General features: G+C 39.9%; 3 protein-coding genes across 6 annotated transcripts in view; 2 read left to right on the top strand and 1 right to left on the bottom strand.

The window, feature by feature from the left end:
• The window catches only part of fhip1aa (FHF complex subunit HOOK interacting protein 1Aa), a 34,326-nt gene extending 30,226 nt beyond the window's left edge, over positions 1-4,100 (top strand). For 2 of the 4 annotated variants that reach the window (XM_040146525.1, XM_040146523.1), the window contains 2 exons: positions 216-336; positions 1,400-4,100. In XM_040146525.1, the coding sequence (XP_040002459.1) occupies positions 216-336; positions 1,400-1,629 (351 nt within the window). In that variant the 3' untranslated portion in view covers positions 1,630-4,100. Of the gene's footprint in view, positions 1-215; positions 337-1,395 lie in introns of those variants that run through there. The other 2 variants (XM_040146524.1, XM_040146527.1) reach the window with 2 other exon arrangements.
• Positions 4,101-5,670: 1,570 nt separating this feature from the next.
• On the bottom strand, positions 5,671-24,640 carry gatb (glutamyl-tRNA(Gln) amidotransferase, subunit B). The gene is made up of 13 exons (XM_040146442.1): positions 24,310-24,640; positions 20,977-21,130; positions 20,771-20,884; positions 15,649-15,847; positions 15,004-15,126; positions 14,764-14,877; positions 12,946-13,030; positions 12,165-12,209; positions 11,493-11,685; positions 11,175-11,308; positions 6,486-6,564; positions 6,216-6,350; positions 5,671-6,110 (listed from the first exon to the last, which is right to left on the bottom strand). Exons 1-13 carry the CDS (start codon positions 24,456-24,458, stop codon positions 5,985-5,987), a joined length of 1,650 nt encoding a protein of 549 aa, XP_040002376.1. The 5' UTR covers positions 24,459-24,640; the 3' UTR covers positions 5,671-5,984.
• dctpp1 (dCTP pyrophosphatase 1) lies at positions 24,585-26,046 on the top strand. The gene has a single exon (XM_040146443.1). It carries the CDS (start codon positions 24,731-24,733, stop codon positions 25,253-25,255), a length of 525 nt encoding a protein of 174 aa, XP_040002377.1. The 5' UTR covers positions 24,585-24,730; the 3' UTR covers positions 25,256-26,046.
• Positions 26,047-26,150: the final 104 nt, after the last annotated feature.

Below are 26,150 nucleotides of genomic sequence, written 5' to 3'. Positions count from 1 at the left end.
AGATCAAGTGAAGACAGGTTTTCTCTCTTCTCTTTTATTTTCCATGTATAACTGAACAAAATATCCATGATTAAAACAATCAGACAATCAGGCTGCAGCACTTAGATTTCAAGGTCGTTATTATTAGTTTCGCTTCAGTTACATTAGTGTAAATAAAATGCAGATGTGTATGTAATCTGCAGGTTCTTTTCTATGTATTTTTTTTTTTTCCTCAGGTACTAGCCACTGTGAAGAACCAGATAGAAGAGCTGGCTTCCACCAGAAAGGACTTTCCAGAGCTGATCACTGCCGCCCAGCACTGGCTGCTGGCCAGGGAGACTTCGTTCATGGCAGCAGGTGACAAAACACCCACATCTGGGATTTTTCTTTTCTTTTTTTTTTCCTGTCTATGCTACCGTTGGATTCTGTAATCACACATTCATTCATACATTCTTGCATCTTTAAAGCCCGTGAAAATGTGGTTTCAAAATATTTCTCTTTGACGGTATTTTTTTTTTAATAACCACATGTGAAACAATTAAAGTGAAACTTTGGAAAAACAAGCAAGTTTTAACATTCACAGACCCCCCCCCCCTCGCTTACTTTGATTCAGAAGTGTTCTACCTTTGCCAGAAGTGTTGCGCTCGTGTAGAACCCTGATTCTTATGGTAAGAAGCCGAATAAGGAAACAGGTTTTCAGGGCCTTTGACACTATGACGGTACCTGTATGGAAAACATATAGTGCTGACATTTTAGCTGTCAAGTGGCTGGAAATCCTTTATGAGCTACGTTAATCGTCCTGATAGGCTGTCACATTCTGCTACTTTTGCTATCTTTTGGTTTTTGCTTAGATTCTAAACGAATGTAATTAGACAATAGATATCAAATTAATAATGTTTTTTCACAAGAGCAGCTGGTTGAACATGACATTATATTTTTTGGTACATTTTTGGAAATATGTCTGTCAAAAATGGTTAAAAACAAAATCTGCATTCCTCATCGGTTTGCGTTTCGCCTCCTGTTGGGAACTAGAACAAATTCGACTTGATTGTGTTGAGTCACGTGTCTTTGCAGTTGTGTAACCATCTCAGCCAAGCCCCAGAGTTTTAGGCCTGTTGTTAAACTACATTCCCGGTGGTTTCAGAGTTGTACACGCTACAGAAAACGTTGTTGGAAGGATGGGAATTTTTAAAAGGAATTTTTTTGTTTCATTACTTAGTTTTTTTGTTTTAAGAGATAAGCAGATCCTACTTTTTGTGTGTAATTATTCATAAATGGAGAAATCATTAACAGGAACTCATTGTGTTCACAAAACGTCTTAAATTCCAACTTATGCGTGAAATAGAGTACATCCTTGAGCATACATTATTTGTTTACATTTTGTCACTGTAACTTATTAAATCCTCCTGTTCTCAGACAGTAACAGCAGCGGTGGCTCCACCCTCGGCGAGGCGGGGAGGATCCTGCAGAGTTCGCCGCAACCAAAACCCAAAGCCATCTCTCTGGATCAGACAGAAGTCTTCGCTACCGTCCTCTTCACGGAGTTTCTCAAAGAACTGGCTGCAATTGCACAGGAGCACTCCATCTTATCTTACATTCCAATGGAAGAGTAACAGTGTCCCAACAGGCCTTGCGATGAGCCCGACTTAACTCTGAAAGATTTAAAAAGACCCAGTTTTATGGCGGTTTTCTATTGTTTTTCAGGCGCTACATGATGAAGAAACCTCTTAGATTCAGTGATTTATACAGCTATTTTAAAAATGGTCGAATATTTATTTTCCCAGCAAAGATAATCACTTTCACGTGCTCTTTAATTTCATCTTTCTAGCTCTGGAAAGTGTTGGGCAGCCGAGGGGGAGGCCCAAACTTTGAGCTGGAAAATGTTCACGTTTCATGTTTCCTGAAGCCTGCACCAGCCGATAATAACGCTCATTAAGGTGAGCTCCAGGTTCTACCAACCAAAGACTGTAGAGAGAGGATTAGAACAACAACCAGCATTTTTTTTTTTTTTTTTTAAAGTAATCATCAGCCCTTATCTGAACTGCCTCGTTCTGAATGTCTTCTACAACCAGCTTCAATCAGAGTATGGTGTCTGCTGCTCAGTGTGCTTCTGCTCCTCAGGTGGCCTTTCTGGAGTGTTGTTGCCTCTTCGCCATAGCACTACACAGCTCTGAATGCGCAGCATGAAAATGTAATTTGATTTTCACTGTTGTAGCTGACTGGCACCCAAAACACCCAAACTTTGTTCTCTGTTCTGAAGCGACTGTTATATGACTTAATCTTTTAGTAAGACAGGTTGGTCACTTTGGTCTTTAAACTTTACAAAGTGGTGTTTCCACAGTCATTGTGTGTTAGATGTACATTTTGTTTTGGTGTTTTTTTTTTGGTTTTCCTTCTGTTGATTCATGATGGTACCTCAGGAGTCTTTTTAATGCACGTTCTGTTTTCTCAATACTTAAAAAAGCCTTTGGGTGAAGCAATTTTACTACAATGCACTAGTTTGTCTCATTAATGGGCTCCATGTGTTCTCCAGACCACAGCACCAAAACCAGGATTGTTCTTGCTATATTTAATTTGCCTTATGTTAGTGATGCTTTATAATGTACATATTGTAAGAAAAATGTTCTAATGACAGAACCCTATGCAAAAATCAAGGATATTTTGGGTATAATTAAGTTTTCAGAATGGGACGGGGTATTTAAGCTTTTTTGAGAGTTTTTATTGCCATATTTTTTTCCACAAGGTCATACTAGAGGCTTCTTAGTTATAGTTTGTCATCACCTTCTTTTATTTAGGGATATTGTAGGGTGTTGTTTAAGTTGTGATAAGTCTGAAATATCACTGTTGGGAGAGTCGTAGTTTTGCTTCTGTTGAAAACCATCTCAGACTGTAACGGTTACCAAGGGGAACCTGTTGTAAACTGCCTTTACTTTAGTCCACATGGTTATTAAAATTAAATATAATACAAGAGATATATTTTGTTACAAAGTAGGCCTCTATTAAATGAATTTACCAGGACAGAAATTGTTTTAAGTTAGTGCCTAAGTTATGATTTTAGTTCACATTAGTGCCTGATTTCGAATGGATTTACAAAAGAGCAACACAATATTTTATAGTGAAATGTTGTTTTACTTGAAGCTGTCCATTGTCAAAGTGTAAAGGAAAGACCATGGGGACTGAAGATGTGCACCATAGAGTATAATGTTTTGATACGTTTTTGTTTTTGACTGAGAAAATTCAGTTTCTAGAGGCAAAAGAAATCAATGACCGTCCCTGTCCATCCACAGCTTGATAGAAAGATGCAGTTTATATAATTTGGACGTTTAAAAGATGAAAATGTGAAATTTCTTGAGATAATTTGTTGCATAACCTTTAGTAAATCCTACAATTTAGATAGAAAAATATGACACAAATGATTGCAACTGATTACTCAAAATTCATTCTTGAAATTTTTTGTAGATTCAGACTGAGATAATGGACTGCTTTGAGTAGATCGAACAAAACGTAACATAAAAATTTAGCAGTAGCATTGTGATTTACAGAGTTGGTCAATGTTGTCATCGCATAAATTCCTCTAATGAGATCAAGGATGATGTTTAAGTTAAGTTTTAAATCTTGATTGTTTATTTTTGCTCTTATTTAAATCCATTCAGATTCTACTTGATGCTATGCAGGCAATGAATTTTCCAGTAGGATATTTCTGTGATAATACTTTTTATACACACACATGGCGTGGAAATGTATATTTGTATCAAAGCCCTTTTCAGAACTGTTGTACGAGTCTTTCTCTCCGGTAAAAGAATGTTGCAGAGCACTTTTTCGGCCTTTCCATTCCACAGTGTCACTCGGTGTCAGTCCGCAGCGGTGACGCGGCCCTTCAACCAGCACAGGTTCAGTCTGTGTGCCGCCCCCAGCACAGAATCACATTCACTGTTTTGGCACTACTGTGGCATGAAAACGGGTAAAGTATAACCGAGGTTATAGACCAGTGTCTGTTTCAATAGGGTCCAAAGATTCATCCTGTCTGATACCACCTGGCCTCAGTGTTCTGTCAGAGAAGCAATCAGGTTGCTGATGTCCGAGACACAAAGGCATGCCTCTCTCAATAAAGACAACTTCTGGTAAATGAAACTGAATGCACTTAGTGTGTTAATTTTGTCTCTTTAAATTAAAAAGCAAGGTTTTGAAAGCCAAAAACCCAGCTGCTTTCTCTGATAGCTTTCACCTGACACCATCAATATGTTCTTACCTTTTTGCCAGAGTTGGTTTGCCGCTATTTGTTCTGTAGACAGTGATGACCTCATTTAATACACACTTCCTTTATGAACAGGCCCTTCCCCCAGAGAATCTTCCATTCAAAACTAGGTCTTGTTCTCACAGGGGTTTACCTCCCCCATTTACACGCAATGGCTATGACATACTGTGGAGATGAAGCTAACTGTGATGGCGAACCTTTTGACAGCTCATGAGCACAAGATAATCATCTTTTTGCTAAGTAAACTGCACCATTTTATGCCTGTGCATGCAGACAACTTAATACATGGGTCAACAAACAGCATGAAACTAAATCAATGTGGAATAAACTGGAGAAAATATGTACATTAGGCAAAATATGGGGCCCTGGAAGCTGTCACCTCCTATCAGACTTAAACTTCTGTCAAAAAGATCAACCAGGACCAACTCCCATTCATGGTCACATCATAGACTGTAGTTACAGAAATCAAAGCTTGAGATTCTGAGAGCTGTGCTGACCTTTGAACACAAGGTCTCCAGAAACTTACATTTTTTTAAATGGTTGTACGTTTGTAATTAATTTGTCATGACAAAGCTCCAAAGATCCGGGGCTGCATAGCAGCAACAGGCTGTCTGCTGACAGCTGTAGCTGGCCGCCACACAGCACTGTATGTGTCCTGCTGGAGACTGAGAGTCTTTTGCTTATGAAACTTGTATGTGGAAGCTGCCATTTTCTGATCTCTGCTGGGGAACAGTTGCCATAATAGTTCGGGAATTACTTTGTTTCAAAATAAGATTGAACTATAATTACTACATTTGACTAAACTGTGGTAAATGTAGGAAATATTAAAAATGAAACAAACTGATGAGGCCAGGTGACAGCCATTATTATTGATCTCACTTAATATTAAATGTATACCAGCCACAAGGGAGGAGAAGTGCAGATGAGACGAGGTAGAAAAGTTTAAGGATTTTTAGCCATTGAAACAATTTAAATTGATATTGTGCAAAAAAAAAAAAAAAAAAAAAAAAATTGCACTTCAATATCAGTGAGAATCCATATCTAATGCAGCCTAGTATGGGAAGTACTACAGGACAAATAACATGGTTCAACCACAAGAGGGAGCTCATTGATCGCTTTCAAGCATGGATATCTGAGATGGGCAGGGTCGTGATAAGAGAGCATCTGGCACGTCAGTAGTTTCATCTAATGCCTGTGTGGTACATAAACTTATACTGAAGGGGTTACATTGAACTATTTGCAGGTCCGTTCGGAATTCTCGCTTTTCTTTGTTGATCAAGTTGTGTCATTTTCAAGCAGATTTTACTGTTTTACTATACATGCAAGTTTTATCAACTCTCACCAACTGGTCACAATATCAAAACATACAGATACGGCATCTTGGGATTCATGTGTTCATGCCGTTTTTTGTCAAAATAAACCCAACAGTGATATAACATTGTGAAAGAGAGTGATAACCTGAGAAGTTTTATTACTTTTTAGACACATAAATACTGTACATAAATACAGAAAATAATGGCTGTTTGGTGAAAAAATTGTACATTACTTACAAAATGTCAGCCTCTAAGGAACTAATGGTGGAAGCTTCATTTTCAGCTTGAACATCGATGGTTTTCTCAAGCCATAGAGGACCACATACCATGTGCCACCTTAGGGATATTAGGGATGTACATCACTGTCATATCTTTTTCACAAAGGTACTTGACTTCCAGCCTGTAACATGGCTGGGTCTCACAGAACAGTCCAACCTTCATGAAGTCTTCTCTTGTAAAATTTGCCTCACCAGAACTGGGTCGGCTCTACCTTTGGTCTCTTTCTGAACCAGGCCCATCAGTTTGTTCAGAACTTTCTTGTTTCCATTTCTGATGGCGTGAACCTACAGAGAGGCACAGCAAACACAAAACATATCAAACCTTGAGAAAAAACAAATATACAAACAAACAATGTAATTGCAAGAGAGAATTGGCATTTGAGCTCTCACCTCATCAGGATGCGAGTCCACCACCTTCTGGCAGATGCCGTGCAGCTGTGCAGTGTCACTAACAAGCCCCAAGTCCTGCTCCTTGATGATCTGTTGGGCCGTCTTGCCTGATGACCTCCACATCTCCTGGAACACCTGAGAGCAGGGAGAAACCAGTAAGACGCAGGTATAGTATACTACTACCAGTATACAATCGAGCATTAGCTGAGGTTGTGTGTACTGAGTGACAGATAAAGGGGGAAAATTGCACGGTCTGTGCAGCTGACTGACCTGCTTGGCGACCGAAGAGGAGATGTGTCCCGTTTCCTGGAGTTCCAGCAGCTCAGCCAGGGCAGGAGGAGAGATTGGACTGAAATCAAATGAAGGGGTCATTATTAAATTACAATTTTAAGAATGGAAAGTATCTTGACAAACACAACTCAGTTTGACCAACTGCTTATGTGTCAAATAGAGTAGTGATTCCCAATCAGGGGTACTTGTACCACATGGGATACTACTGCAGTTGCCAGCGGGCCAGCTCAATTAATGTAACTAGAAATTTTAATTTCATAAAAAATATATTCACATTTTTATGTTTAAGAGGAAAATAAAAATCCAGATAGGGTTACAAATTGGTGTGATGCTAATCTTTAGTAGATTTACAATAACCAGTAAACTGCCCAGAAACCAGTTCTGACACACTAACACCACATGTTGGAGCTGAGTTTGTGAAAACTGGTTAGCAAACAAGTCGAGACGTTGAAATAGCTAAAAGTAATCTATAGCAGTTGAAATAGTTAGCTAAAAGTAAAGCTAAAACGAATAAACAGCTGATCTAACGCTAGCTACTTAGCTATATGTATGTATAAACAGTCGAAATGGTTAACGCTAGCAAAAAGTAATGAATAACAGTTCAAATAGTTAAAAAAAAATTTGGATAAGAGGTTAAACCAGTTAGATACTGGTAAGGAATAAAAAAAATGAAATAGATGAACGTATGGAAAAAAATGTAAAATTGTTAGCTGAAAGTCTTAAATAAACATTTGGAATTGTTAACTCATTACTTTTAGCTAACTTTAAATAATTAGCTAAAAGTAATGGATAAACAATTTTGAAATATTTGGCTACAAGTAATGAATAAACTTTTGAAATAGTTTGTTAAAAGAAACGAATAAACAGTTGAAATATCTAAACGTAATGAATAAACAGCTGAAATAGTTAGCTAAAAATAATGAATGAATGGTTCAATCGTCCAGCTTCTGCCACTCACTTGTACTCCTACCACTTGTTAGTAGGTAATTGTACAAATACAAACTTCACTGAACCTACCTGAACATTGACATATAATAAATAGTTTTAAATACAGTAACATCCAATTCATAACTGATACATAGGAACATATTTGGGTGGTGAAGGGGTTCTTGAGATTATCTGGCTGTAGACGCATGTCAGACGAAATCGAATCTTTCACATTCTTAACATGGCACTAATGTAGGCCTGGTGACATATTTAGCAGTTCTGTCACCATCGTGCAGTTTATATGCCACTGGACCTGCAACAAGTTTCCCTCAAAGTTGCCGCCAGCAACTTTTGTGAGGGGGAAAACCCTGGAAGAGTGACTTGTCTTAGCTGGTGGAAATGCCCGGACGAGCTCTTAAATGACATGTCTGGAGTTTCAGCTCTCTGGCTGTCTGACCAATGTACTTCCCAATGTCTTTTATCTTTCTGTCAGGCTTGGAACCATTTTAGGCAGGTTTGACAGGACAGCAGAGCCAAAAATTTTAATATTGACTGTGATAATATGAACAAAAAAGGAGATACTTGCAGTTCTTAACAGAACTCTTCAAAACCTTTTACTTGGCACCCAAACTGCCAGTTCCTTCCCCCTGGCTCCAAGCACTCAAAATGTTTTTCTAAGCACTTATGTGACTGGGTTCCTCTGTTGTCTACCCTGCCTGCAGCTTTTGACAGTCCTGACAGCAACTCTTTGTTTTCTTTAAATCTCCTCCTTTCAAATAAAGCAAACGGAACACTATGCATAAATAAACACCAGCTACTTTGTAGTTTACTCTCATACATTTTCACATCTGTCTGGGAATGGTAGATAAAGTGAAGCTCACAGCATCTGCGCTGACGTCAACCCATTACTTCTTTCAAATTCCTTTGCTCTGTAATGACTCAGCGCTTTTTATTCTAAGAAATTATCATACAACTATAGTGCTAACTCTAGTTGGACTCAACAAGCTGAAGTGAAGTTTCTAAAGGTCTGATTACCTTCTATCTCAACTTCATCAGTTCCAACGCAAATGCATCCTGACGACCTGCATTTTTTAGCTGCTGTGACCATTTAACTTCCATTTTAAGAAAATTACTAAGATGACGTGAATTGAGATGTGTGTCTGATATTTATTGTAACAGTATGCCACAAACAGGGGGAGGCATCGTGTCTTCTTTTTTTAACTTCTGTTTGCTTCAAAATATCAAAAAGACTTCATTCAATTTCGAGTGTTTTGGAACATTTCAAAAATCCAACATGTTCCAGCTACTAGGCCTTCAGCAAGGAGAGACCAAAACAACACCTTCTTCCAAAAAACTAATGATTTCACTAATGTAATTGGATTTGTCCACACAGGCTTTACTTCGATGGGCTGTCAGGACTGTCGCAGCGGTTTTGTCATTGACAGACATGAAGAATATCAGATGATTTATGAACTCACACATGTTACTGTTGTATGGTATGCGATGGTCTAATCAGTATTTGGGAACACTAAGACTCTAATAATCCTCGATGTCAATCAAACCAGAGTATAGTGTAGAATGATTAATGGAAGAGAGACGCTATTATTATACCGTATCTAAGTAAGGTTGATGCTGTGATTTTCAACTCAGAACCTCTAGCCTGAATATAACAACACTTTGCTGAATAGCACAGGTAAAATCTTTTTTGTGACTAAATGCTAATGATTCCGAAGCAAACCATCTCGGGGAACAGAAAGGAACTTATATAACTATATAACTTAAATTTTAGTGGCATCTCCCATTGAGCCAAGAACTGCTGAGGGTTTGTGAATGTTAATGTGTGTCAGAGGTGGGAATTGGTCGCAACCCAAAAATTAGACTGAATTTTTACAACTGAAGTGAGTTTGTTATGATGATTCTTGTTGCCCTGAGACTTTTACATTCCTTTAGTTCAGCAGATTGCTACTTATTATTTTTTCTTGCTTTCTAAACTGAACATCACCAGGACTGTGACTATAGTTTGACTCAACATGCCAGCTACAATTGGCTGTGCATAATATTTAACACCATGACACAGACCTCAGCCATTGGCAAACATATGAAGCATAGCATTATTAAGTGACGTTAAGTGACAACTGAAGTCACTTCTGCAATAACTGTCATTGCTTCATTCATGCTTCATGATCACCGCCTCATTCACGTTCATGTGGGCATCAGCTGACTAGTTACGTCCAACATATTCTTGTGGGTGTACAGCCCGGCCACTAAAACCTGACATGTCTCACTACTGTGGTGCAGCCAGACCGGCTTTCGCTTTCCCATTCATTTTCTACGTGGAATGGGTTGAGACAAATTTGCTTCTGGTCATGAATTCATCTGCCTCCTTCGCTTCGCACAGAGTTAAATCAGATTCAGCTTTGATGGGTGAAATCGCAAGGCTGTGCAATGTTTAGCCGGTTTGAGAGAGGGGCTGGGTCTGACCTCTCATTCAGGAAATATGCTTTGTTTTTATGTGTTTTTATAACTCTACAGCAAAACTATACAAGCAGCAGTAGTTCAGGTGTAGTGAGTGCAAGGACAGTGACAGGTTAATGACGGTTAAATGTTTGATAAAACTCGTATAAATGTAAAACTTTGTGGACTGCTGTTGTTGGCCTAGCTTATGTAGTTCATGTTTACAACCCCCCCCCCCTTTCTGGCCTCACCACGGGAGTAAATTTTATCAGGCAAATTTTGGCCTGACTGCACCGTCACTCTGCTGATACACACATGCCGATGCTGCTTGGTGCCAGAGCTCCTTCCACCACCCCAACCTCCTCCTTATGTGTTAAGTTTCTGATATTATTGATTTAACTATTCTTGCTGCTGGGATTTTTGGACAACTCCCTTAAAGAGCAGAGCTTTTCACGCCGAATCTAACTGTATAACCATTTGCTGTAAATAGTCCATTCAATGAAGTGTCTCAGACTAAAGTTTAGTCACGAGTTACAGGGTATGGAGCCGAACTGCTGATACCATATTTATACTTTATCATTTTTAGGTGACAATTAATATTGACATGAAATCACAGTTCTACATTTGAGTTAAACCCTTGAAGCAGTGGCTTGTGACACCTTAAAATAAAGAGAAGCCTGACAGACACAGACTGCATCTGGAGAGTAAATAGTTTTTCTTTAAAAGTATTGTTATGTCTTCATTACAAACGGTGAAGAAATGACAGTAGATGTGGGAGAGAGAGATGCAAAAAGGGTGCAAAGCCAGACCTGACCCAGCAACGTTGCGGTTCATGGTCAGTGTCTTAACCCTTAAGCTACGGGGATGCCCGATGTGAATAGATTAACCTTTATTTTACCCATTTCTTTTCAGGTTGTTTTATTTATCAGAGGAGGCCTTCAGGCTGAAAACTTTTTAACAAGAAAGAAGGAAATGAATAAGTTCAGATAAAAGTATCTCATGACCTCCTGACTCTGAAGTTGAAAGTAGGTACAGTAAAGCCTTCTTCCCATCTGTACCATTATTTGTACATGTTCCATACCTCCTCCTGCCACAGCTCATTTACAGATACAGCAAAAGAAAAGTACAAAGTGAGTGTGCCAATCAAAAGGAACTCAGAGAGGAGGGTCAAGTGTTGGGGCCCTAACATCTAAGACCTGAGCATTGGCAGCAGAATAGCACTGCATTCATGTGCTATGTTGGCATTATATGAGTATTGTAAAAGCAACATGAAAGGATTTATCTCACCTCTGGCTCACACTCATGTCTTGCTGTTTGAGGTGACCCAACAGCTCATTAGTCACCCAACCAATCACCTTCCTTGGCTCCTTCTTTGTTGCCTTCAACACTGCCTCAAAGTACTCTACCAGACCATCCTCGTTCTGCAACAAAACATCAGGAACATTCACATGCACATTATCTAATTAGGATCAAAATAAGCCCAGCAGAGATCAGTATTCAGCTGCCTCCTAGGCTCATGCAGAACTTCATCCAACCTGAAAAACAGATTTAGTGCGGGAATCAGCTCCTCTCTCACTTGTTGCTTTCACCCACTTATACACTCACCACCAGAGTATAGCTGTGCTCAGGCAGGATGCCGTACGTTTGCACCAGCCTGTCTCTTTTGACACTGGGTAGCTCTGGCAGCCCTTCTCTTATCTTCTGCACCACCACTGCCTGGCACGCATCAATGCCAGTGGGCAGCGATGCGTTATCCTCATACACAATCAGAGGTGGCAGGTTGGGCTCTGGCATAAACCTGAGGGGGAGGAAGGGAGGGGAGGGAAGGAAGGAAGGGGGAGAATGCTTTGTCAGCACTACAGATAAGCTTAGGGAAAAGGAGGTTGGCTTTTGTTGAGATACTAATATTCCTTTCGACACCACACTTATCAAATTTTACTTGCTCCCCTAATCATTTGACTCCATCAGCCTTACAGCTGTCCATCTATCATTCCCCCTTCTAAACACAAACATGGCCACAGGTCCACATGGCCCCACACACAGACAGACGCACAGACAGGCGCACAGACAGACGTGCAACCACACGTCCAGACCTTAAGTGATATCAGTTTATTTCTATCCATCTAGCTGCCACTCAGACACCCTCATCTTCTTTCAGTCCCCACCATGGGCAGGATCACCTTCTGATATCGTAACTACATGTCAATGAATGTGAGCTCATCTCCCACGAAAAAAAATGACGATGGACATGCAGAAAGCCCATAAACTCACGCTCACCTGTAGTCCTGAAGACCCTCTTTGTCCCTCATGGGAATAGTCTCCCTAGAAGACAACACGCAACATTATTAATTAACATTATCAACATTGTGATATTTAAACACAAATGAAATATTTTAAAACAAGACACCACAAGACATTTACCTGGAGGAACGGCAGACAAATCGGAAACATCTTTTTCTACTATGTAATACTTTTTAGAGCTGAAACAATTAACTAATTTCCTGATATTATTTAAATGAATTGAGAAGATAATCAGTAGATCAGTCAATGATGAAAATGCTCGCCCCCAAAAACTGTCTAGTAATGAAACTATTGCAGAAAAAAAAAAACACAACAAAAACGTAGTTGTCAAGGAACTTATGTGTAGTTATGCCTTTCAGTCAGCAAACCAGTGTAGTCAGATCTGCAGCCACCTTCAACGGAACAAGAAGAAAGAGCCGATACCAAGCCATCACACACCACACTATTTAACACTCTTCCCCATGTACCTCAGACATGCAAGGCCTCATGGGAATTAGGCAGAGCACCAGAAAAGATGATCAAGGCCTCAGCTGTGTGGGACCTGGCTCATTCTGTGAGCTCATAAGCCTGTGACTAGCACATAGCTCACAGATAACACAGGACGACGGCGGCATCCAAATGGATCTATTCATCATCATTACCATGATGGTTGCTCCTTAGCAGAGCTCAAGACTAATGAACCAGGCAGAGATCCCAGTCAGAGGGTGTTGTAGTAGCTAAAGCTTGGCATCACAGCCCTGCTCTCTCATCCTCTTACCCTGATTTGGAATCATACGCTCGGGTCTCATTTTGCACCGTCCCCCCTCTCTGCATGACACTGATCTGTCTCTGAATCTCATAGTCTGGTGATACAAGAGACAATATGAACATAAATATAGACACTTTATCCAATAACAGTGTAACACACAAACACATTTCTGCAGTAAATGCCAAACATCTGTTCTAATACACTGGCAATTCTAGGGTCTCTGATTGCTGCCACATTATAATTGTGATAAATGATGTTTTTCTCCATGACTTTTAAATATCGGTTCAGCAGCAGAGTAAATTTGATACTTTATTGATAAATAAAATTTCAGCATGTAAAATGCTGAAATGTATCTGGCTGTGGCTCTTTTTTCAGCTTTTTAAGTGACGCTCAATCAACAGTCGGTGAAGTTAGAGTTGACACAAAATCAGTGCTTTTGTAAACAGCTGCGGCAAGCCAATCCAGCATCACATGCTGCTATCACACAGCTAATTGTTTGTGAATGGTTATCAGTCCTAAACTTATGCTTCACAAGCCACTGTCAATATTAACTAAGCTTCCTGTCTTCATTTCTCTTAATATATCCAGCTATCTTGTTTTCATTTAAAAAAAAAAAAATAGAAAAAAAAAATCTATTTTTAAGTATGGAAGTGATGAAAATATGATTTTTTTGTTACACGTGACAGGTACAAAATTGCAGAAGTGTAGACGCATGTGTTCCTTTTTGGCTTCGTTGTATACAGTATGTGTGTCCAGTGTTTGAAGAAGTATTTAGATCCTTTACTTAGGTAAAAGTACCAATACCCAAACTGTGAAAATACCTTATTACAAATAAAAGTCCTACACTGAAAATATTACTTCAATAAAACTATGGATGTATTATTTGGAAAATGCACTTAAAGTATCAAAAGTACTCATAATGCAGAAATATGGTTCCTGTTAGTGTTTTATTATTTTCTATTATATTATTGGATTATTACTACTGATGCAATAATGTGCAAATACCATTTAATTGTTGTAGCTGGTCAAGATGTATGTAAAATCTTAATCTGCAAAATAACTAGCAACTAAAGCTGTCAAATAAATGTATGGGTGTAACAATATTGTAGTGAGGTAGAAGTATAAAGTAGCATGAAAGGGAAATACTCCAGTAAAGTACAAGTAACTGGCTGGTTTGCAGGAGGTTATCTGCCAAACTATTTCTAGGCCAGGACCAGTAGCCAAGCAACCAGTGTCGTTTGGTTACACTGGTTGCCTGGGACCAATAACCACAAAATTACTGGTCCCAGCCAAAGTTATTGGTCCCACCCACAACACCCTGTAAAATGAAGAATTGCTGTTTTTACACTTTGGTTTATTACAGATTAAATATGTTAATTTGTGATCTTTAGGGGTGCTGGTAGGTCGATTTTGTTTATTTTGGAAAGACCTGGGCCAGCTGTCTTTGTGCTAAGCAAAGACATGTACAGTGGTAACAATCTTCTCATCTAACCCTTGGTGGGAAAGCAAATAAAAGTATATTTCACAAAATGTCAAACTTTTCCTTTAAGCAGAGTAAATGTACTTAGTTACATTCCACCACTGAGTGTTTCTTCCCTTTTACTAACAGTTTGACTTATAGCAAACACATAATCACACACACACAGTATTTTTTCAGGGTGACAAAGCATGCAAATGTCAACTCACAAAATGGTCTTTACTTTCAGAACATGTGTGTGAGCAATCATGCAGCAAGTTAAGATATATTGAGATGTTTAAGCATTCAAGCAACATCAGTAAATGTCCGTCACACTCTTACACAATTTCCTAACCTTTTATGGTACCTACCTATAGCCCTGGCGAGGTATCGGATACTGTTGATGTTCTTCACCTCGGTCCTGATGCCCAGGGGCTCACCTGGTCTGTGGACGGACACGTTGGCATCTACTCTCAGCTGGCCCTCTTAGGAGAAAGAGGTAAAAAAGATGCACATTGAGAGGGTAAGAAGTTTGGGGTAAGAGGTATAGCAGCTCAGATACAGAGAGAGAGAGGCAGGCAGAGAAACAGAGACAGAGAGTGATTCCATACCAGACATGTTGCCTTGACAGGTTCCCAGGGCTTGCAGGATGAGCTGAAGCTCTCTGACAGCTGCAGCAGCCTCCTCTCCACAGCTCATGTCTGGCTCCATCACCAGCTCCATTAGACCTACACCTGATGGATGTGGAAACAGCTGTGTTTTACATCTCTAAGGGATCTATCTCATGGAACTCTGTGACAAACCTCAACAGTTCTTGCTTTGTTAGGCAATTTAAATCTATAGAATAACACGTGTCTGAACATGTTTTTCTTCCAGTGTTAAAGGAGAGAGTTGGTGTTAAAAAAATATTTTCATTATTATCAATAAAATTCATTAAAATACCAAAACCAACAGTGTCCATCTCTCAAAACTTTTCCAAATTCCCTAATGTCTTTTGTTATCATTCTCAAGCCTGTTAATTCCTCTTGAAGATTAAAACTTTAAAAAAAAAAAAATCACAAATACATAGTTTCAATACAGTTTCATTTTTTTAAGGATAAACAATGTTAATAGTGCATTGGTTGGGGACTATTCTCAGCTGTGGAATAATCCATATTTGGTGCCCTGGTGAGTATTGTTGGCAGCAGAATGTCAATGTCAGAGAGAAAAAACAGTGGCTGTGTTCATGGAAATGAAGCAACATGTCAGCCCATTACCTGCTCTGTTGAGGTCTATGAGTGTCTGGCTGCGGACATCATCGTGGAGACTCTTGCCGCTGTCCTGCTCCAGCTGAATCTGTTTAATGTTAACAGTTTTTCTGATCACTTGGCTCCTCTTTTTTCCTCCAAGGAGGCTATAAGTCAGTATGCCATCGACTGCAATGGGCCGCCGCTGCTGAGTGATCTGGTATCCAGCCTGATAGGAGAAAATACAATACTATAAAGCTCTGGGCACCAAGGTTGTAGTAAAAAGAGGATCCGAAACATTTTGTCGCTCCTCTTAACTGTCCCTTAGCCAGAAATTGAACCTTTTATCGAGTCCTTAAAGTGGCAGCAGCCCAACTTACTATCTGATTAAAAGACGGAGGGTTTGCTGAGTGTGTTGGTATAATGAAAAATGACTCAATGAGAACAGTAATAGCAGTATTTACTCACTTTTAATCACCGTGAAATTAGGAATGAGAACCATCCCCTCAGTTTTGCTTCTTTGAATCCAACATTAAAGTTGACATAATGCTGCACTAGTAACCTTAGGTAAAAATGCCTCCAAGTACACAATCAGGTACCATGTCATCCAGTTTCATAAAATACAACAATCTTTCTAACTGATATCCTTTCTGTTTACTCTTTGAAATTAAGCTGTGCGATGTGAGCTAAAATCTAAATCATAAATGATGAGATTTGCCTTGAAAACAATAATTTCTTCCTGCTACTCGTGCATTTCCTTTCTAATGTTGGCTTTTGATTTGTTTGCTCTCTGCTGATTAAATTAATGCTGATATATTAATATGTTAAATACAGTGTGATGAATTAAGCGGACTGGGTAGTTGGCTAATTGGTTGGATGAACTGCTGGATGTCACTTGTTGTAGCTTTTGTCAATTTATAGACAGATAATTAATTAATGTCAGTAATAGATTTAGAATATCAGTAATTCAGTAAATTCATTTTATTATCCTGCTTTAATTCATTATTTTTAAATGAATGAATGGAATAATCCTTCATTTTTGTTTCAAATTATGGAGGAAAGGTACTATCTCCTGGAGTCGTTCAGTATTGCAGTGGAATAACACTGCTGATGAATCTGCAGTCAGTGTCATGGGTCCACGTGAAGGCGAGCCAGGCAACATCAATTAAACACAGCGACGGCTGATTGGCTGGGACTTCATTATAATGCAGCAGGAGTGCTGTCATTTCACTCAAGGTTTCTTCTCACAAAAGCATAAGAATAAATATTTTATCTGCTTCTCTGTTCCTAAAAGAATCTGCTGCCCCAAGTATTAATTTCCTACGTTACTATGGCAACCACATCACAGGAACTAAACATTAATCATACTTATGCTAAAGAGGGCGAGGACGTGGGAGAAGAGATTCGTGGGCTGTTAATCACTGGCTTTCTGTACAATGTGCCTGATCGACACAATCCATCATGTCCACACCTCCTCCTTTTAAAACAAATGGGGGGGCGACGACACACTATGTGGATTTTCTTTTTTGATTTCTGTTCTTTTTGGTGGATTCAATCTTTAACTCTGCTGGATTTTGTGAATGCTGTTGCAGCTTATCAGAAATTGCCTGTTTCCCACTTAATCGTTTCATGAGTTTTGTCTCTGCCGTTGAAAATGTTGTCTCTGCTGGCTGAAGCACGAGCATGCCATACTCTACATTAGGCAGTATCTGTATAAGTGAAGACTATTTGCATTTTCTGCATAATAATTCAGCCACTTCTGGCCACATAGTGAAGGCTGAGGCAAGTTTATTGTTAATAAGATCCTATTAGGCACATTAAGGTTTCCCAATTACACTCTGACAGCAGATTGAGCCCTAATGAGCAGAACACCTTTTTATATTCACAGTTACAGATGCATGTCGGCTCTCAATACAATACATACAGGATCAGACACACATACACATAATCTCCAAACTCTTTCTGTGTTGTGAGCCGCTGAGTCATTTTCGGACTCATTTCAAAGTCACTAAACAAACAAGCCTCAGTCGGTCGTCTCAATCCTCATGCCTTCACACTGATGTTCTTCTCAGCTAACCATCGAGGTCACACACAGTTTCATTGCTCTCATTAAACACATGTCAAAGCTTCAATAGTCTGGCCATGTCTATTTATTTGGAAAATTGATATCTCAAGGAGATTGTAATTATTTGCTTTTGCTAGTAGATTATTGTGGAGCTGCTGAAGCATGTTATTAAAGGGCTGTTAAAATTATATAATATATATATATATATATATATATATATATATATATATAATATATATATATATATATATATTCCTGCCAATTCAAAGCTGGAATTCTGGGTGGACAGCTGCATTAATCATTTAATGAGCAACTGTGGTATTTTACAAAATGCAATCAGGGATTTCTAGTGGAACATATCAATAATATAAAACACTGTTTACAAATGTATTTTTCAAGGGTGGGATCATTTCTCCCTCGGTCCTGCTACCGATTTGGTTTTATGAGCATTGATTACTCTCAAACTTTAAGTTGAATGTGAAAAAAATAGATCATCATCCACATAATTAAAGTCACTAACTTTAGTTTATCAAGCCGTTTCATGCAACACTGGAACAGATCGCTCTTTTGAAACAGCTGATGAGACTAATAATTATAATATAATATGAACCGGCAGCAGTACGTATTTTGCACAGTGCACACAGTGAATTTCAAACACAAATAAAGGCTTTAGGCTCAAACTGCTAGCAAGGGTTGTTTGTGGAATCTCAGAAAAATAAAAACTGTAAACGGGTATTATCGTCCCCGCTGTGTTTGTCAAGTGTTGAGAATGAATCCAAAAGAGGTGATGCAATCTTCGGTAAACACACAAGAGAGCAACAGAAACCTAACGGTAATCCCTGCGCTTCTGGAGGGGATTTTGCTGGAATTTCAAGATACATGGACTTTCTGGGGAGATAATGTAGTCCTACTGCTGCCACTTTGTGTTAACCAGTAAGTCGGCGAAATGTTACATGGGGAAATCAAGATCTACAGATAACTGTTGTGCCTCAAGCCTTATCACATTTTCACAATAGGCAGAAGTCAGCTCAGAAATTAAACCAGAAACTAATCAGAAATATCAAAGAAATTGATAATTTATTTCAGTGTAATACAGTAACAGAAACAGTGTCATAAAAATACCAGCTTAAGTTCATATTCAGTATATTGTTCGCTACTTATTTTAAGTCACTTTTTTGGGCAGTTTCAATTACATATTACCAAAGGACAAGAAAATCTGTCCCCTAAATTCTTAGGTCCATAATTACCCTCCTCATTACCTCACTCAAAGCTTTGTTAGCAAATGCAAGTGTAAAATTTGCTAACACCTTTCTACTGGGAATTTTTCTAGAAGTATTAGAAGAGGTCTCTGTAGGGCAAGTCACTGTAGAGTTCCCATAACATGTTGTCTTTTCCATCTCAACCAAAATTTGTCACTCATACTGGCAGTAAAATTACCCTGGGGCTCTGAGGGGTATTGAAACCTTGCCATGCGAGCACTCCATTACATATAGCAAAGTGAACATCACTTGGGTAAGAATGTTAAATGGAAATATCAATGTTAAAGAGGGTTTTTTTTTTTTTAAGTATACCTCTACCACCTTACCAGACTGCTATTTGGCTCATATGGTATGCTGTTAGAAATTTAAAACCACATCCCCATGTCACGACCATTGGATTGATATGTAACTCCCTTACTTGTCTGATCTACTTCTTTAATTCTTGAACAGCAGTAAATTTGAAAGGAGGAATTTCAAGCTGCACTGAATTGTTGTTGTTGTTGTTTGGTCACTTGGAGGCAGCGGAAACAAGTTGTGAACAAAAGAAGGACCTATCATCATCTTTTAAGTTGATATGACAAATGTGTTAGCAAACAGTTGCTTACTTATATATCCAGCAGTTACAGAGAAAAATGATTGTTCATTTGGATTCATGGTCCTGGCCATCTGATGAATGCAAGTTCAATATTTGCTTGTCTTTAACTCTGTTTCTATGTCAATTGTGTGTTACAGTTTGTTTTTGTCCCCCCAAATGGCCAAGATAAATAAATGTAATCAATACTGCTTTAAAGCAGTGTACCACCTGACAGTCTATGTTCCGACCCATGAGCACTCAGTAGTCATTACTACATTATTGACAGGCGTCGTGGCTGGTGTGATCCCAATCGTAAGGTGGTTTGTAGTTGTACATAATGTCTTATAGAAGACAGGAATGATTGAAATTTGAAAGCAGCGATCTGTGACTTAAAACGAATGCGGGCCAGGGGAGTAAAGTGGGGGGGCCAATGGATCCTTCCATACCTCCATCCTCCCTACTTCCGGCGCCCTTCCTCAGACCAAACCCATCTTCGATCTCGGCCCTCCATTTTGATCTCAACTACACACCTGTAAATCATGGTTGTGACAGTATCGCGATGACAAAACCTGTCCACAGACAGACAGACAGACAGACACCTGCCAAAGTTCCTGCCACAGTAGGTGATGACACGCACACGCACCCTGTGTCTAGAACTGTATGTGAAGTCCATTATGGGTAAGTACTGAAGATCAGAGTCATCTCAAGATCTCTACTTATAAAACAGCTCATTTTAATTAACTATTTAGTTTTCATATTTCCCAATTGGGAACTGTTGAGTTAGAGAACACTACCTACAGTTTTTAGGACTCCAACAATGATTCAAATCATGTAACAACATAAGAAAGCTATCCCCATATTATCAGCAAAGGCGGGGACAGGGAAATGACCTGTGGATAATGCAAAAATAGAAGTGCACATAAGGAAATGACCTAGTAAGTGAAAAAAACACTGGTCATTTTCTTTAACAGCTTTCAGTATCATTCCTCTGTATGTGTGGCAAATAGCCTTTTTGCTGCTTCAGCAAGACTTGCTCACTATTTAAATTAGAGCTCATGGCTGGGAGAGTTCACTGGGAGTGTTGTGATGGAGTAGCTGGATGCAAATGAGGACGACTTATGTCAAAGCAAAAGCAGTAATGCAGTATGATGTGCAGGAAAATAGCAGCTTATAGCACTGCGGTTTGTCTGATACTACTACACCCTAGATGTTGCACAGAAAGCAACAAAGGAGCACAGGGAGTGAAACACTCACAGGGAGGTCAGCGTAGAAGTAATGTTTCCTGTCAAAAAATGACTTCCTGTTAATAGTGCAGTGGAGAGCGAGTCCTGTCATCACTGCTGCCTCTACACATCGTCTGTTCAGGACCTGAGGACACACAGGGACATTCAATGATGAGAAGAAGGGGGTCAAAAAAACAAAAGGTCGTCTTTGTCTGAATTAAGATAAACATCACTTACAGGTAATGTGCCAGGTAGGGATCCATCAAAGAATGACACCAGGGAGTTTGGAGGAGCTGAGAAGCGAACTGGTGAGCCGGAAAACAGCTTGGTGCTGGAGTTAATCTGGGCATGGACCTCCAGGCCGACCACCCCAACCAGCTGCTGAAGAGCACTGAGGCAGAGAGGAGACAGAAATTGTACAGACACAACCACATAAAATAAACTTGTGCTATACATGTGGACTGAGGATTAAAAAAAAGAGAGCTGTGTACCTGACAAAGGAGAATACTTGCTTCTGTCTGGCTGACAGGAATCCATTAAAATGAGGAAAGACAGAAGCTGCGTTTTGATCACATACTAGATACTAAGCCTCAACAGGTTATGAGTATTTAGTGTGTTCTAACTTTATACCGTGCTTTTGATGTACACTATGATCCCACAATGCAATGCACAAACGAAATGAAGGCACTACTCACAGCTGCAAAACAATAATATAAATCCCAAATGGCAGTGAGACAACTCCAGAGGTATTAAATCTTTAAAAACACATTTTGCTTTCCCTTGGTGAAGTGTATGTGACTGCGACACTCTAAAATCACAGCTTACTTAATATGCAATGGCATACTTGGAATACGTGGGCAATTAGTATAAAACAGTCACTTATGTTGATTTCTTGTATCTTAGCTGCAAAAAGATTAGATATTGTACATTATATATAGACAACTACTCTTATGTATGGAACTGAGACACGAAAATGTTTCCCATAACAGTGCCTACCCGGGCCGGGGTTAGGACTTAATTAGGGTTTATGTGATTCGGTGTTGCAGAGACAATTGTTTTGGTTTAGACTTAGAGTCTAATTTGGAATTAAGCACTGATGAAGACAACAGGGTAGTCTTAAGGCAAAGGTTGGCTTCAGGTTAAAGGGGGCACCAGAGTTTTGACACAGAAAGATCAGTTTGCTCTTCACTGAGTTCAGCTCAGCCCATGGAAACAGCTGTATAATGTCCTCTGACGAAGTTGAGGGAGCTGTCTAAAGTTTGAGAAAATAACCTTTGCATTGTAATCAGGGTCGACTCAAGCATGACTATCCATGGAGGCCCCAGGACAAATGCTCCTTGTTTGCTTTGTGATTATCAGATTAAACAAAAATTAATTTAGGGAGTATGCATCATTTGATCACAGCATGACAGTCTTAAAACTAGACTTGGCCCATGGAACCCTTTTCAATACAGCATCTACATTGAAGGCCCTTATCGTGTCAGTTTATATTGTGCTTAAGTAATGTATATCTTGCACCTCAACGAAGGGACATTCGATCATATTATCAAACATCAATTGCCTCACGGTGAGATCTGGTTTACCAAGATGGTAATCCAGCCCAGAAGATGGGCTAAGAGACCATAAATGTATAATACAAATTACCGTATGTTACACCAGTATTGTCCTAGATCGACAGATTTTTGCCGCTAAACCCTCTGTTAGCTATCCAGGACATTTGTCAGACAGTAGTTTGGGTGAAGAGAGTACGGCCTTAAAGACTGGGGAAAGTGAAGAACAGAACCAGGTTTTTGGCTAGAAAAGCAAATTTAATCGATAAAAAGAAACTTCAAGACAGCTTGCCACTTCTCTTGTTTTGAGTTATTTTGACCACATAATCACTGTTTAAAGGTCTGGGCAACTACAGATCTCAGAACAAGTTAGTCAGAGTTGTGTTGGGTTTGAACCCAAGAGCACACACTGGCAATCAGCAGTCTGCGAAAACAGAGAGGAGAGATGAGGAGAAAAGTAATTAACGCCTGATAAGGTCAACCCGACTGACAGGTTGTATTTATAATCACAGTAATTGTTTAATGTGTGGATTATTTTTCTGATAAAGGACAACAGAGGGTCAGGAGGTAGAGCGGGTCCTCCACTAACCAGAAGATCGGTGGTTCGATCCCCAGCTCCTCCAGTCCGCGTGTCGAAGTTTCCTTGGTCAAGATACTGAACCCCATATACATATTTTCTATGTATATAAAAAAAGTGCTGTAAAGCGATGTATCACCGGTGTGTGACTGTACTGCATTATGGGGATTATGTATGTATAGAAAAGCACTGTATGTAGAGGAAAAAAAGCACTGTATGAATGTGTGTATGAATGGGTGATTGTGGCACGTATTGTAAACCGCTTTGAGTGGTCGTTACGATTACAAAAGCACTATATAAGTGCAGTCCATTTACCATTTAGTTTTTATCTCCAATTATCATCATGCTGAGCTGCAGTGATGGTATAAAAGTATAAAAGCATTGACACTGTCAGGAATCCTGCCGAGAACTGGAAAATATTTGTGCAATCGACGCAGGTATAATAATCATTTTGTCGTTACTTAGTATGATAAACTCTCCCTCTGTTTGTCAGAAGTTCTGTCTTAAAACCAGAGTGACAAATGGAAACAGGAACAGCAAACGATTCTACTTATCTATAAAAACATCTACTGCCCTTTATTATGTCATTATTGGAAACTCTTTTCTCTGTCAGGATCCTGTAGAATGACGACTCCAGGTTTCCAGTGATCTGATTGGTCAGTAGTCGGGCTGTTGACAGGTTTTCCTCTGAACCTCTGAAGTGAACCTGCTCTGGAGCAGGATTAGATCAGGTGACCTCACCTGCAGGTTAACCATGCAGCATAGGTGATCTACCCCAGTTAAAAGTGAGCCAGCTTCCGGAAAACCTGAGTTAAGCCCAAGGACTAGCTGGATAACCCACTAAGATCGCTTCATGGTACACGGTACATTGGTACACTGTCAAATACTCTGAGCTAAACTAGACAGGCAGGAAAGGGTCTAACAAAAAGATGCTACTGAGCTGCATTGCGGGGACTGTAGGATCCAGGACTTGATCCAAATTAGGAGCCACAATTTGGTTATTCGGGGCCTTTGCTGCTCCAATTTGTTTCCTTTTCGTCTTCTTTAAAAATCAGTCTCTTGCAGATGTCCCAGCTTAAAGGTAAAAATACTAACTGGACTACCCTTGAGGTGAAACAAGAGGGGATGACAGACTTCAAGGACGCTTTAAATCAATAACTGTAGGTGACCATGGCAACGGTACTTTTTCTTTACTCTATCCCACCGGTTTTAACCAAGCGATGACTTTACTTTACTATGATAAACTTTAAAAACAAAAAAACAATGGAGTGACCATTTTTCTACACGGCTTCTTTTTCTTCTTTATCTAGCGAATGGCCACGGTTTAAACCCAAGGTATCCCGATATATATACAAAAAATATTCGGTCGTCATTTGACTTTGCACAGGTGAGTAAGTCAAGTCATTCACACTAAACAAAAACCACAGTAGCGACCTCTCTTACCTTTTTGCCCCCGGCTGCTGTTGACTGTAGCATCGTGAGCTTGTTGCGCATATTCGTCTGATTGCACACGAAGCCTTTGGATACAGTGTCGTTATGTGTTTATTCATACTATGTAGCAGCTCACTCGCTGCAACGGAGGAGGCCGCCATGTTGTCTTTAAGGCTCCAGTAAAAACGGGAAGGGAGCTGTAGTTTTTTTAAGTTCCATTTAATGTGGCTGCCTACGCCGTTAGTTTTTGGATTAAAACTACAAAGCCCAGTCTTCAGGATTTATTTTTTTTCCCCGGTGTCCGTCAGATAGGTTGCGTCATTTCCGGGCTAAAAACTGGCGGGACATCTGCACATGCTAGTTGACGAACAGGTCGTTGACAGAGCGTAAAAAACTTGCTTTTACGCGGCACACCGGATAAAATTCACACAACATGATGGCCACAAACGGAAAGGATGCCTGTGGACTGAAAGATGATGTGTCGTCGGCTTCTTCAAACGGCTCAGCAGTGGTGAACGGAGCAGCCCCGGACGCATCAACCCGCTCCAAGCTGCAGAATGGAGGAACAGTACGGCCGGAGAGGTTCACCTTCAGCCCGAAGCCCACCATTGAGGACATTCGGCGGTTGCAAGCGGAGTTCACGGACGAGCGGGACTGGAACCAGTTCCACCAGCCTCGCAACCTGCTTCTGGCCATGGTCGGGGAGGTGGGCGAGGTGGCGGAGCTCTTCCAGTGGCGGGGGGAGGTTGCCGAGGGCCTGCCGGACTGGACCGAGTCGGAGCGTGAGCAGCTGGCACACGAACTCAGCGACGTGCTGATCTACCTGGTGGAACTCGCCGAGAAGTGTCGCGTCGACCTCCCGCAAGCGGTGCTCCGTAAAATGGCCCTGAACCGTCTAAAATACCCCGCCAGCAAGGTGCACGGATCGGCCAAAAAGTACACAGAATACAAGGACTGAGTTTGGATGTTAAGAGACGGACGTCAATCGATCCGACTGCCGGAGCTGCTTTTCGCCCCACTGGCAGCATGCTGCAGTTTAACCATGGCCTACTGCTACTGAACATTTTGTTGCTCGGTTCAAACTGCTGTTTTTTTTTTCCTCCCTTGTTGACCTGTTAAACAGCCCAAATGAATGATCTTAACTTTTTGTGAATGTTCTGTGATGCACACGTGTCAGCCTAGTTGCCTGCATATGCAAAGCCACATTTGGCAGGCAAGGCACTTGAGGAATATGCTTTTATTGAGCTTAACTTAAAAATCCTGTTTTTAGTCTGATCATTGATGTTCCCGAGTCATTTTGAGGCACTGCATACTTTTTTTTTTTTTTTTTTGAGAAAATATTACTGTTGTGCAGTGCCTTTGGGAAGTATTAGGAAGAAAATATTTCACACTGAACATTATAGAAGTTATTTAGCTTGGTTCCAGTAGAGGAGTGTGACAGAGTGGATTAGAAAGTTGGTGGAGCTGAAGCAGATGATTATTTTCCTGACCATCCCTGACATGGCAAACAGAGCTGTAAAAAGGAAAAGAGTAAGTGTGAATTGTTTTTTGCGTTGTTTTATGATTTTATTTTAATTTCCCATCAGGGGTGACTGTTCTCATCTTCTTTCTTATTTACATCACAACTGTCACAATTCGTCTTGTAAAAGTTGCTTTATTTCAGTTCTGTGTATTTTTCACCCATTTATCATCTAAGTTTAAATACAATGTGTTGTATTTAGCCCTGCAATAAATGCTACCTTCATCAAGGCTGTGATGTTCAGTTTTTGTTTTGTTTTTTTGTTTAAATGGCTTTAGAGATGTATTCATTCATATTTTGCTCATTTTGGAGACTGTGGTTTGTGAATAATGTT

The sequence above is a fragment of the Xiphias gladius genome, chromosome 15 (genome assembly GCF_016859285.1).
Source record: "Xiphias gladius isolate SHS-SW01 ecotype Sanya breed wild chromosome 15, ASM1685928v1, whole genome shotgun sequence".
NCBI lineage: Eukaryota > Metazoa > Chordata > Actinopteri > Istiophoriformes > Xiphiidae > Xiphias > Xiphias gladius.
This window is presented reverse-complemented; position numbering and strand designations above follow the sequence as displayed.